We start from the raw sequence: 14,897 nt of genomic DNA on the forward strand, positions 1-14,897 counted from the left end.
TTCTGGTTTGGCTTTTATCCGAAGTCATGTGGCAAGGCTTGTTAAAGGGTCAATATTTATATTTCGGATCGCTGCGTCCAGTTGGTGGCGCTAGAGTTCGAAGTCATCTTCCTCTCTGAAGAGACCGTATGCACTTTAGATTTCTGAAATCTCATCGTTTTTGCTGATATTGTAAAATCCTGCTTGTTTTCTGGCGAAAAAAAGAAAAGTAAAAAACCGCTGCTTGTGAACATAGCCAAACACTGCCAGCCACAAGGTCAAAGTGTCCAAATACATTCCCAGCTTTAGCATGCCCATGACCGTGCAAGCAGAAAGCACCCATACTGTGCAGCCAACTTTGCCCCCATAAAATCTGAGGATCCCACCCACTTTCTAACAAACTATTTCTATATTTCTATATATGAGCAATAGGTGGCCATATCTCCGGAACAGAGAGATGCAGGAGCAAAAACAAAGCAAAGTTAGATTCAGGAGAACAGAGGCATTTGCACCAGGTTAAAAAAAACATAATTAATATGGAAAGTGACTCTTTAATAAAGCACTTAATGGGGTATTCTGATCTTCTGACATTAGTGAAATGTCCACACAATGTATGTCCCACCTCTAGGGTCAACACCTATATCCAAAAAGATGGTCCCAAGCCCATCTGATGAGTTTGACATTGGCTGCTACATTTAGGTGGGGAAATAAATCAAGAGGTGTCTACGGATCTCTCCATTTACTTCTATAGAGGATAGCCAAGGAAGCTGCTTGGCTCTTTACATGACTCCCATAGAAGTGAATAGAAGGAGCTCCACATATATTCGGCCAATTATTCATCATCTAGATTTCACTAGATAGGGGTCAGGAGACCGTCATTTTGGAGGTAGGTGCGAATCCCTGAATTGGCTCTATCAGACATTTATGGCATGTCATAGAATCTATAGAATCATCACTGCGTCAAAGTATGAAATACAATAGCATTCCACAGCAGCCAATCAGATTTCAGGATTTATTTTTCAGAGGCCATTTTGAAATAGAAAGAAGCACTCCGATTGGTTGTTATGATGACAGTTTTTTTCTCTTTTGTTGTAAATCTGATAATGTCCCCCTTCTATTCTTCTATAAATGACTTTTGTCATAATTTATATTCATATAATAGGGAGAACTTATCAGAATTTGTAAAAGGAAATTTGAAGTGTTTCCCACAGCAGCCAATCCAGTTGCATCTTTCATTTTTGAAATGGCTTTAGAAAAATGAGAGCTGGAATTTGATTGGCTGCTTATGGGCAATGCCTTCATATTTCTATTAGTTTGCTAAATGACAAAGGTCTTATAAAGAAGCACAGGGTGGGGCCGGGTCCATATTGTAAACGCTCTCTCCTTAATATTGCATAAAGAACTCATTATAATAATGACATCAGTACAAAGCACATTTTGTCCACATCTCATTTTATGCAGTGGGCTTGTAACAAATTGATTTAAGTGCACTTTTGGAAGGAGAGAGGGCAGGACAGAATTGATTTTTGTGGTCAATGAATTGACTTCCATGACGAGACTGAGGTTTGAGAGTTTTTCTATGCTAACAAGCCAACATAATCTTATTCAGATGGGGATGATTGATGTTGCTTTACTCTAATGTACTACGTGTACAGTATTATGCTGCTCTGCGAGTCTCATTTGCATTTCAAATAGAATATATGACCCTTTTATGATGATTGCCTGTATGATAGGGCTGAGGAGCCAAATTATAGTTTCAGATGTAGCAGAGCTGAAGAGGCCATTGGCGTAGCGCGGGGGAGTCAGTGCCTGAGACATTTTGGTCTCCCTAACACTTGTACTGTTAATATTCCCTGTGTTACTTCCATCAGTCTACTATTAATCCCCATGTAGTCTATTTTAAGAAAATACTGATGTAATTATAGTTTGACCCTCTAGGGGCTTTTTTTCTGCTTTTTACTGATATTCGACCAAACTTTTAAAAAAAATGCAAATATCTATATTGTTATATATATATTTTTGAAACTATTTTATTCTAAGCCTTAACCCTTACCCTAACCATAACCCTAATCCTAGCTCTAACCCTTATCCTAACCATAACCCTAACCCTAGCTCTCACCTTAACCATAACCCAGACCCTAGCTCTAACACTTATCCTAACCATAACCCTAACCCTAGCTCTCACCTTAACCATAACCCAGACCCTAGCTCTAACACTTATCCTAACCATAACCCTAACCCTAGCTCTCACCTTAACCATAACCCTAGCCCTAACCCTAGCCCTAACCATAACCCTAAACCTAGCTCTAACTCTAGCCCTAACCATAACAATAGCACTAACCATAGTCATATCCAGAACCCCAGCTCTAATCCTAGCCCTAATCATGAACCTAGCCCTAACCATAACCCTAACCCTAGCTCTAACACTTGCTCTAATCCTAGCCCTAACCTTAGCTCTAACCCTAACCCTAGCCCTAACCATAGCCCTTACCCTAGCTCTAACCCTAAAACCAGCCCTATCCATAATCCTAACCCTACTTAGAATCATAACACGTATGTAAAAACTAAACATTTATTAGAAAAGTACAATTATCTTTACAGGGAGCATCTTATTAAATTTGGGACAGTTTTTCCAGTAAGTCCCTAAATTACAAGTGAGAGGAAAGGCAAAGAGCTTCAAGCACAGTACAGTGCATATGATTCAATACTGTTGCTCCCCATGCAGAGTTTGTCATAGTCCACTTTGAATTGTAAAGCGCTGCGGAATATGTTGGCGCTATAATAAAGATTTTTTTAAAATTATTATTACAGTGCTCTGCATAGGCAGCGACCAAGATGACAAAGCTCACATCATTATATTGAGCGCTTTTTCATCACGCTGGCCACCGGACGGGAACTGACTCCAACTGGGCATCGCTCCAAGAAGTTTAGTGGAGTCCTGACTCTTTGGACAGTGGGCAGGGGAGGGAGAGAAATGTTGTGCTCCTATCAAACTTGACACTCAAGGCAACCCCCACTGTGGCTCCTGTTACGCCCTGTCACTGTCAGAGGTATATTATATGAGATTCAATTAACGTAATGCAGTATCTTTATCTACAGTCCTATAGAAAAACAAAGGAAACACACAGCAATATCCAAATTTATTGCCGCAGAGTGCTAACACAAGCCAGTTTCAAGAATGGGCTGCTATCTGCATGTTTTTTTGTGGTGGGTCTGTGTTGTGCTGTAGGGGACTCACAGAGGTGTCACCTCAATATTAGTGATGGGTCGTTTGTGAAAAAGTCGGTTCCGAGTTGGCTCCTTTATATGAACGATGAAAGCAGGCAATTATAGACTGGTTCTCTCCAGCTTCCGATACAACCGAAACCCAGCCCACCCAGCTAACTTCTCAAGTCAAATTCTTAAACAGCTGCCTGATATTCAGATTTTGACTTGTTAGGTGATTTTAACATAAAAATTGTGTATCCGTTTTGGCCACCTTTTTATGGTGAGCTGAGCCAAATCATCCAGTTCACCAAAAAGTTCCATCTTTCAAATCAAGTGGACCACTCCATACTCATCCTATAATTTAGTATCTTTGGGCGGTACTTGCTCTCATTAAAGAGACCAGGTGTGTATGGAGACTTATAGGCACTGCTATTCCTCTACCAGAGGAAAGAGAACTATCTCTTTAGTGCCACATATTGGAGCCACCAGGTATGTCAGTGTCCTGATAATGACCTTTGGGACATTACGAGGGATATTAGCCAGCAAGACCCATCTACTGACCACTGTCTCGGGGGACCTTCCCCTCATGAGAACGGAGCAGACTATGGATGGCTGAATGAGGTTCACTTGACCCAGCTTTGAGGGGGCTGTCTCTACTTAAAAAGACTAGTTGTTTCTGCGAGAAACATAGCCAATATGCGAGGATGTATACAGTGTATTCACACTAGTAAAATTATACACAATGAACTCGGTAATAAAGTGTCCGATGATCTTTGCCAAATTGATTCAGATCTTCAGTGTCTGAACTTAAAGATATATATATAAATTATTACACTATTATACTGCATCCACAATCTATACCAGGGGTTCCCAACCTATAGCTTGAGAGCCACATGTGGCTCGTGGGTCCGTGATGTGTGGCTCGCAGCTGTCTGCTAGCTTGGCGCATTTGCACCAGGTGCAGCAAACAGCTACTAAGAGTAGATCTCTAGTAGGTGACTTTTGTGTGTAGCCCTGCACAGAAGAGCAGATCTAAATTGGGGTTATGATTGGAAACCCTGGAGCTCTCCATACTGCCTTGGTGTGATTTCAGTGGAAAAGCTTTGGCTGTCATTATACCGGTAATGGGAGCTTTGGGTGTCTCTACTGTGAGTGGGACAGGAGCTGGATGTGGCTCGCAACCCTGTCTCAGAGCTGGATGTGGCTCTCAAGATCAGAACGGTTGGGGACCTCTGATCTTAACGGTAAAGTCATGTGTTAATACTAGAAATGAAAGAAACTTTATTGATATCATGCTTTGTATGGTATGTGAATAAATCAACGGCCAATTCTGTGCACTATTGCTTTGTATTGTCCATTGTTCTCTGTGTATTGGTAAAACATCTGCTTAGAAGCTGTACAGTGATATTTTAATCAGATTCTCCCATGCATAAGGCGGTGGGCTGCGGAAATAGACATGTTGGTCTGTGATATTTGAGAATAGTATTGTTGATCCATGACACTGGGTGGAATGAAAGGTTTTTCTGTTGTGTCAGCTTCAATTAACTCTGAGCGTGTAAAGAGGTCACACGCACAATATATACCAAAGTTCTGGATTTATCACTATCATCTCAATTATGAGAGTGCTCAATGGGACAGACAGATAGGTAGGTAGGTAGGTAGGTAGATAGATAGGTAGGTAGGTAGATAAAGGATAGATAAATGTAGGGATATGCACAAATACAGAGACGGATGAAAGAGAGACAGATGAATAGATGATAAATAGCAGATAGATAAACGTATAGATAGATTGTGTGATAGATAGATGATAGATAGCAGATAGATAAACATAGAGATAGATCAGTATATAGATAGATTGTGTGATAGATAGACATGCATATACAGCAGGTGAACACATCACCAATTTAACAAAAAGTGAATATATTTGTAAAGATGCTATTGACGTACCATTCTCACTAGGTGTCGGTACCAACTCATCCAATCCACGCAGGCAAATAAATTAAACTATAGATGTGCATAAGTATGTGTAATAATGAGAGATGACACAGGGAAAAAGTATTGAACACGCTTGCTGAAATGTATTTAATACTTCCTACAAAACCCTTTGTTGGTGATGACAGCTTCAAGACATCTCCTGTATGGAGAAACTAGTTGCATGCATTGCTCAGGTGTGATTTTTGACTCATTCTTACCCACAAACATTCTAGCAGCGTTATTTTTTTCTCTGAGAGTTTCCTTGGCTGTGTGTTTGGGTGCTTTGTTTCCCTATCCTTGTATGCATGGCTCCATCCCTATCCGTGTATGCATGACCCCATTCTTATCCTGGTATGATTAGCCCCCATCAAAAAACATAAAAAAATAAACCATTAGGCTGAGTTCACACGTAGCGTTTTTTTTGCGTTTTCGCGGCGTTTTTAAACACGCGATTTTGCCACGAAAACGCAAAAAAAAGTATCCCATGCAATACTATGGCATTCCGCACATGCTGTGCTAATGCTGCGTATTTTTCCGCGGCGGGATTGCATCGCGGAAAAATGCGCAGCATGTTCTTACTTTGTGCGGAATCGCAGGAAAATCCGCACACATAGGAATGCATTGTTCCTCTTACTTTCCGCATGTGGCTATGTCCACCATGCGAAATGTAAGCGGAACATTTGTGGATGGTACCCACGGTCCGGAGGTGATGAGACTGTCCTCCAGGCTGTGGGTACCATATCCTTGCTAAAAAAAGAATTAAAATAAAAAATCATGTTATTCTCACCTTCCGGCGTCCCACACAGCATCAGCAGGCCTCAGCAATGCAACCCCAACTCCCATTCCCAGTGATGCCTTGCGACAATGACCTTTGATGACGTCGCGGTCTCGCGATGCCGTCGCAGTCTTGCAAGACTGCGACGTCATGAAAGGTCATTGTCGCAAGGCATCCCTGGGAACGGGACTTGCCGGGAGCATGATCGGGAACGCTGTGTGGGACGCCGGAAGGTGAGAAGATCACAATTTTTTATTTTTTTTAATTATTTTAAACATTAGATCTTTTTACTACTGATGCTGCATAGACAGCCTCAATAGTAAAAAGCTGGTCACACTCGTCAAACACTGTCAATCAGTTTTCCAAGTGATGTTACGGATCGCTTGGAAAACGCTAGTATTCTGCAAGCTAATTACGCTAGCAAATCGCTAGTTTTCCCGCATCGAAATACACGGGAATTTAAAATGCGGATTTCTCGCATATTTCCCGCGAAATGGAATTCTACACGTGTGCACATAGCCTTACACTTACCTTCCTGCGCTCCCTCACAATGTCTTGTCCTGGTGCCAGCAGCTGATTTATGCTTGTGAACAGCGCATGACGGGGACGTCATGTGCTGCTTACAAGCAGAGCACAGCTGCCGTAATACTCACCGCTCCCGACGCCGGAACTACAGTATGTGCGTGAAGAGCAGTGGGTATTAAGTAGCATTCACAGTGTCAGCCGCCGGGCTGTCACGTGTGCCGATACTATAGAGAAATGGATATTCACCTCGCTTAAGTAGCAGTGCACGTGACCGCCTGGCAGCTGCAGGAGCCAGCTGCTGCGAGTGACACTGTGCGCGCTATTACAGAGAAATGAATATTCATTGCCAGTGCAGTGAATATTCATTTCTCTTTAGCAGTGGGCACAGGAATTAGCCACAGCCGCCGGCCTCTGCCTTCTGTCATCCGCTGCTCCACTGCTGCCCCTCCATCTTCATATTCTGGACACCTCACTCAAGTATAAGCTGAGGGGATGTTTTCAGCCAAAACAATGTGCTGAAAAACTTGGCTTATACTTGAGAGTATACGGTAATTCTTTTCACTCTTCTGTCTGAAATCTTGTGGTAAGCACCTGGTTGTGGTCGGTGTATGGTTAATTGAAGGTCTTTCTACTTATGGATTACTGGAAACTTCAATAGTTTCAAAATTCTTCTAGAACCAATGCCATCAGTATGTTTTGCAACAATAAGGTTGTGAAGGTCTTGAAACTGCTCACTGGTGTTACCCATCATGAAATGTTTGTTGTGTGGCAACCTGGTAATGAGATACCTTTTAATAGGCTATCAGTTGAACCAGCTGATATTACTTTTCACTAAATGGCAGGATTGCTTTCTAATTACTGATAGATTTCAACTGGTGTCATGACTCTCCATGGTTTTTTTGCCCCTCTCTTTCTTCATTTGTTCACTACTTTTTCCCTGTGTCACTTCTCATTATTACAGATAACCTAATAATTAATGGACATTTATGGTTTGATTTCTTTGCCTGTGTGGATTGGAGGGGTTGCTACCAACATCTTGTCAGAATTTCATGTCAGTAGCACCTTTGGAAATATATTTACTTATAAAATTGGAGACGTGTTCAGTATTTATTTCACCGGCTGTAGATGCTGCGATGCACAGTAGATGAGTTTACCACTTGTGTTTGCTCACTACATCAGCACTGTTATACATTGTAGCTGTGGTGTTATCGCTGCGTATCACGGAGTATTAGATCATACATATTACAGCCGCGGCGTTTGGCCCCTCCTCCGACTTTGAGGAAATAACATGATTTTTCGTAAATGGAGGAGGTATTAATCTTGCCACCTTATTTCTACAGCCCCTACTTTCTGTTAATAGGAATTTGTCAGTGTCCCTTCCCAGTACTAGATCAGCAGCTTATTCCCCCTCCTTCCCAAAAGATATAGGGACACATTAGTCATTAACCATTAGTCAGTGCTTTTGCCATAAGTGGATGACACTGGAGATTTACGATGTCACTGTCAGACTTGTAGGAAGGTTAAACCATAGAAGGGGGAATAAAATTACCAGTAATTAAATTTACAAGCAGGTTGCCATCCCCAATGGATTTATGGCTTTTATGGGGTGTAGAGTAGAACAACACAATGCAGCCTCGTCCGGCCGGCTCGCCTCTTTTCTTTTACATAATTAAGCTGTGGTCCTTTTGGAGAACGCTGAGGCAGCATTTAAGGGAAAGTCATAAACGGATCTATAAATAAAATGGCATTACCGCAAGGACATTATTGTAATGACTCTATGCAATAGCTTAGAATAATAGCCCCCGGCCAGCATTGTGTGACCGCTCTGCGGAGAGCCAGCGCTGGGCGGAACGTTACCGCAGTACTGCGCTCCGTGTTCCTTCTCTTATACAAGGCCGGGGATCTGCGTCCTGATCAGATCCCATATGGTCTAGAGATAACAGACACAGTCACAAGAGTCGCTCCCTTCCCTAATACTTTCCCTAAAGAGCATCTCCAGTGTGACATGAAAATCTCAGATTGGGAATGGTAGGGGGCAATCACACTGGATGACCCCGGATATTGTATCGACCAATGGTCAGTGACGTGCAATGTGATCAGCAGTCAGTTAGCAGCCGACCATGCTTAGGGTATGTGCACACATTGCGGATTTGTGTGCAGATTTTTCTGCGCGGAATCTGCAGAATCCGCAGGTCAAAATGCCTGTGTTTTACCTGCGGATTTACTGCGGATTTCTAGCATTTTTTATGCGGATTCCTATAATGGAAAACGCTGCGGAATCCGCCCAAAGAATTGACATGCTGCGGAAAATAAACCGCTGCGTTTCCGCGCTGAATTTTCCGCAGCATGTGCACAGCAGTTTTTGTTTTCCATAGGATAACATGGTACTGTACATCCCATGGAAAACTGCTGCGGATCCATAGGGTCAAATCCGCTGCGCATCCGCAGACGATTCCGCAAGGTGTGCAGAGACCCTCATATGCGTTAGGCTGGTTTCACATGAGCGATTTTTTGCTCAGCGCATCGTGCGTGTCCATGCGCATGCATCATGCGTACCTATGCTTAACATGGCGTGCGCACGGTCTAGCGTTTTCACGCGTTCGTATGCGTTTTCGTGCACATGCGTTTTTTCAAGGTGTGCGCCTAGGCGCGCCCGACACAACTTGTTGCATTTTTGGGTCCACTGAAAGGCGCCAAAAAAACGCATGCGCACGGAATGCGACAAAATAACGCATTACAGTCTATGGGAGCGCAGGTGTGCGCATGGACATGTGTTCGTCTGCGTTTTCGTGTGCATGCGGTTTTGGCGTAAACGTGTAGACACTGGTTTTAACCCCTAGAGAACGAATGCGCATAAAACCGCAAATGCATGCAAAAACACATGATGCGTTTTTTTGCATGCGTTTCTATTGCGCACGATGCGCTGTGCAAAAAAACGCTAATGTGAAATTCGCCTTAGTCTGATGGTTTGACGAGTATAAAATATTATTGTTCTGGGCAGCACATTACGGTTTACACAGGACGATGTGCTGATGAGACCATGAGTATTAGCAAGCCTGAAAATCATCTCACCTAACAAAAAAGTGCTTTGCTCATTCCTCACAGCTTTACCTATAGGGGGAAGAAATGTAGTAACTAGTGAGAATGTTGTTATTCTATCTATCTACCTATCTATTATCTATCTATTATCTATCTACCTATCTGTTATCTCTCTATTATGTACAGTGGGGCAAAAAAGTATTTAGTCAGTCAGCAATAGTGCAAGTTCCACCACTTAAAAAGATGAGAGGCGTCTGTAATTTACATCATAGGTAGACCTCAACTATGGAAGACAAACTGAGAAAAAAAAATCCAGAAAATCACATTGTCTGTTTTTTTTTTCATTTTATTTGCATATTATGGTGGAAAATAAGTATTTGGTCAGAAACAAAATTTCATCTCAATACTTTGTGATATATCCTTTGTTGGCAATGACAGAGGTCAAACGTTTTCTGTAAGTCTTCACAAGGTTGCCACACACTGTTGTTGGTATGTTGGCCCATTCCTCCATGCAGATCTCCTCTAGAGCAGTGATGTTTTTGGCTTTTCGCTTGGCAACACGGACTTTCAACTCCCTCCAAAGGTTTTCTATAGGGTTGAGATCTGGAGACTGGCTAGGCCACTCCAGGACCTTGAAATGCTTCTTACGAAGCCACTCCTTCGTTGCCCTGGCGGTGTGCTTTGGATCATTGTCATGTTGAAAGACCCAGCCACGTTTCATCTTCAATGCCCTTGCTGATGGAAGGAGGTTTGCACTCAAAATCTCACGATACATGGCCCCATTCATTCTTTCATGTACCCGGATCAGTCGTCCTGGCCCCTTTGCAGAGAAACAGTCACAAAGCATGATGTTTCCACCACCATGCTTTACAGTAGGTATGGTGTTTGATGGATGCAACTCAGTATTCTTTTTCCTCCAAACACGACAAGTTGTGTTTCTACCAAACAGTTCCAGTTTGGTTTCATCAGACCATAGGACATTCTCCCAAAACTCCTCTGGATCATCCAAATGCTCTCTAGCAAACTTCAGACGGGTCCGGACATGTACAGGCTTAAGCAGTGGGACACGTCTGGCACTGCAGGATCTGAGTCCATGGTGGCGTAGTGTGTTACTTGTGGTAGGCCTTGTTACATTGGTCCCAGCTCTCTGCAGTTCATTCACTAGGTCCCCCCGCGTGGTTCTGGGATTTTTGCTCACCGTTCTTGTGATCATTCTGACCCCACGGGGTGGGATTTTGCGTGGAGCACCAGATCGAGGGAGATTATCAGTGGTCTTGTATGTCTTCCATTTTCTAATTATTGCTCCCACAGTTGATTTCTTCACTCCAAGCTGGTTGGCTATTGCAGATGCAGTCTTCCCAGCCTGGTGCAGGGCTACAATTTTGTTTCTGGTGTCCTTTGACAGCTCTTTGGTCTTCACCATAGTGGAGTTTGGAGTCAGACTGTTTGAGGGTGTGCACAGGTGTCTTTTTATACTGATAACAAGTTTAAACAGGTGCCATTACTACAGGTAATGAGTGGAGGAAAGAGGAGACTCTTAAAGAAGAAGTTACAGGTCTGTGAGAGCCAGAAATCTTGATTGCTTGTTTCTGACCAAATACTTATTTTCCACCATAATATGCAAATAAAATGAAAAAAAAACAGACAATGTGATTTTCTGGATTTTTTTTTCTCAGTTTGTCTCCCATAGTTGAGGTCTACCTATGATGTAAATTACAGACGCCTCTCATCTTTTTAAGTGGTGGAACTTGCACTATTGCTGACTGACTAAATACTTTTTTGCCCCACTGTATCTATCTATCTATTATCTATCTATTATCTCTCTATCTATCTGTCTATCATTGTCCGCCTGTCTGTACATTTCTATTGCACACAGTATACATATATACATATATATATATATATACTCATATTAATAACACACAGGGCTTTATAGAAGTCTTATGGATATAGATGGCATTGCTTGCTATTATTACCCAGTGGAAACCCTTGCCCTAGCTTCCAGGACTGTGCGTTACTTTTTATGACAGGTACATGTTTGGATTCCTGTCCATACATTACATAGCGCTGTACAGTCCATAACTAGAATGTGTTACACATCTGCACACAGCACTGAGTGTAACAATTCACATATGGCGAGCGACACTGAGTATCGGGGAAGGAGAACGCGCAGAACTTTCCTGTGTTTCTGATTACCGCTGGCATTGTGGTACGTTTGCTTGTGTATTAATCAGCGCTATAATAATGTAGACACACTTTTATTCTAAAGGGGCAAATAAATCAAAGTGACATCCACACTGATGAAGGCCCCGATTCCCCTCACTCCCAAGATTCACTGTCAACCCCACGGAGCCGTTACAGCAACACGTGTGTGTATATGTATGTACAGTATATATATATATACACACACACTTAATATAAGTTAAATTAAAAACAAAATATATATTTTTTTCATTTAAACACATATGCAAGTATATTAATATGTGTCTGTATAAATATATATATATAATTATACGCCAAAATATATACATATATCTACTGTACACACACATACACACATGTATATATCAGTATATCTTCATGTGTTTTACATTAAAAAAATATATATCTTGCTTTAATTTATATATATTGAATGTGTATATAAAAATTATATATATATATAAACATACATACAAAAAATGAAGGCAGCACTCCCAAAATGGAAAATTAGAAATGTAATACTCTGTAGTGATAGGCAGTTTATATATATATATATATATAATGAAGTTTGTTTTTAAAAATCATGGTTATTCCAGAAAATATTGATTTCTGAACTCTTCCCGAGTTACAACATTAGTATTGTTGTTTCTAAATGATTATGAACTTGTTTTCTTTGCATTATTTGACGTCTGCAAGCACTGGGTTTTTTTAAAAAAAATTTGACCATTTTTCTTTACATTTTACTCAAAAATATACCTATAAAGAGAAAAATCAGGCAAACATTTGGAAGTGGTCTCTTAATATATATATATGTGCGTGTTTATATATATATATATATCTGTGTGCGTGTTTATATATATATATATATCTCTGTGCGTGTTTATATATATATATATATATCTGTGTGCGTGTTTATATATATATATATATATCTGTGTGCGTGTTTGTGTATATATATATATCTGTGTGCGTGTATACAGTGTATATATATATATATATATAGCTGTGTTCTTGTATATGTGTATATATATATATATATATATCTGTGTCTATACAGTGTATATATATTTATCACTTATTTAGACTCTTTTAATCTTTTTTTTTCTTTTTCCTTTCAGTGACCTCAGTGAGAACCAGATCCAGGCAATCCCCAGAAAAGCATTTCGTGGTGCAGTAGATATTAAAAACCTGTAAGTATTTGCCCGTGGAGTCGTATCATTTGGCCTTTATGACATCGTGTAGTGCAGCGCATACCTTAATACCACAAATTTCTAATGTTTTATGACATTCAAATAATATTCTGACCTGTATGAAGAATGTAAACCAGCAGAAGACTGAGACAGGAAATCACTCCGAGATGCAGCATTCGGGGGCGCTGCTCCGGATTTTGCTGCTTTCCATAAGACTTTTAAGAGATATAATAAATATTTTAACTCTTTATGACATGGATTTAAGTATTTTATTTCCCCTTAAGTAACATTGGGACATGAAAGGAATAATAGTTTTACACCTTTACATATATTGTTAAACTTTCTTAATTTTTGTAAGTACTTCAGAAGTATAAACAATCTACTTTTTATTAAACTTCTGTTTTTGAAACTATTGCAGATATGAAACCAAAGAAGACACCTTTGTGGTCTTTTTTTTTAATTTTCGTGTTTTTTTTTTTGGTTAATGTGTTTTGGGCTAAAATAATTTTTGCAAATCCATTTCATTAAAAATATTGCACCAAGTGGCTTCCAAGGATGTTGGTTTTCCTGTTCATTGCTGGCTGCAGAATGAGATTAACTATAGATCTGTCAGTGAGCTTGTTGTGATGGGAAGTTGTAACTCTTTTATCTGTCTTTTTCTGAACTCTTCGGTGCTGATTTATAAGCACAGATTACATTAATTAAAAGCTGAAGTTTCATGTTATCATAAATTACCTGAGAGGAGCTCAGTAAAAAAGAGACAAAAGAACGTACAAATCTCTTTCAGAGCCAGCACACTGACTGATACAGCCAAGAATAAGCGTAGCCACTAGAGATGAGCAAACCCAAACGAAAAGTTCAGGGTTCATAATGGACAGTTAGTGTCCAGTGCTAAATGCTCAACACGGACATCTCTCTATTGGAGTTCCGGGAGAAGTTCACTGCAATGTGCAGAGTTCTTGGGGAAGTCTGATGCTATGTTCGGAGTTCCGGGGGAAGTTAGTTGGAATGTTCTGAGTTTTCGGGGAAGTTAGTTGTAATGTTTGGCGTTCTGGGGTAAGTTCGTTGTCTGTAGCAATGTTTGGATTTCTAGGGGAAGTCCGTTGTACTTTTTGAGTTCCAGGGAAAGTCCAGTTGCAATGTTCAGAATTTGGGTTGAAGCCTGTTGCGATGTTCGGAGTCCCGGGGGGGGGGGAGTCAGTTGCAATGTTCGGAGTTCCAGTTGAAGTCTGTAATTTTCAGAGTTCCAAGGGAAGTCTAGTTGCAATGTTTGGAGTTAGAGGGGAAGTCCACTTGCAATATTCAGAGTTACAGGGGAAGTCCAGTTGCAATGTTCAAAGTTCCGGTTGAAGTCTGTTGCTATGTTCGGAGTTCTGGGGGGTCAGTTGCAATGTTCGGAGTTCCGGTTGAAGTCTGTTGCAATGTTCAGAGTTCCGAGGGAAGTCCAGTTGCAATGTTTGAAGTTCCGAGGGAAGTCCAGTTGCAATGTTTGGCGTTCTGGGGAGTCTGTTGCAATGTTTGGAGTTCTGGGGGACATCTGTTGCAATGTTCAGATTTCTGGGGAGAGAGGGAGGATGTTTTCCAGCTCAAAAGTTCAAGACCACGTTGCTTTCAGTGAGGATTGGGTTCTGGTTCAAGTACGGGTACACTTCTGGTACTCGAACCAAACTTTGAAATAAAGTCCAAAGGTCCATGGTGCAAAATATTTTGTAAAACTCAATTGCAAAAATTATTTTTTTGCCCCAAACACATACATTTATGTTAAAAAAGTAAAGAAATAAAATTGCCCCCATATGTGTCCATATCCTGTAATGTAGAGAATTGCAGTAATATAGATTGAGCTCTAAGGGGTAACATTTCTACTTGCCAAGCCTGGCATGTCAGAGTGAGGAGACTTTTAAGGGAATTAAATATGCAAATTGTCTATTGAAATTTGTAGGAGGATATTCACAAGCACAGGGAAGTCTTAAACCTTAAGAGCCCTAAACCTGTGACAAGGGGTCTTTTAT

At 40.9% G+C, this 14,897-nt stretch overlaps 1 protein-coding gene across 3 annotated transcripts in view; it reads left to right on the forward strand.

Annotated features, from left to right (window-relative positions):
* SLIT2 (slit guidance ligand 2) overlaps positions 1–14,897 on the forward strand; it is a 441,790-nt gene that overhangs the window by 273,461 nt on the left and 153,432 nt on the right. For all 3 annotated transcript variants that reach the window (XM_073574662.1, XM_073574660.1, XM_073574661.1), the window contains exon 5: positions 12,817–12,888. In XM_073574662.1, coding sequence (XP_073430763.1) covers positions 12,817–12,888 — 72 coding nt within the window. The remainder of the gene's footprint in view (positions 1–12,816; positions 12,889–14,897) is intronic.

Source organism: Dendrobates tinctorius, unplaced genomic scaffold, assembly GCF_039654945.1.
Source record: "Dendrobates tinctorius isolate UK_male_01 unplaced genomic scaffold, ASM3965494v1 ptg000039l, whole genome shotgun sequence".
Taxonomy (NCBI): Eukaryota; Metazoa; Chordata; class Amphibia; order Anura; family Dendrobatidae; genus Dendrobates; species Dendrobates tinctorius.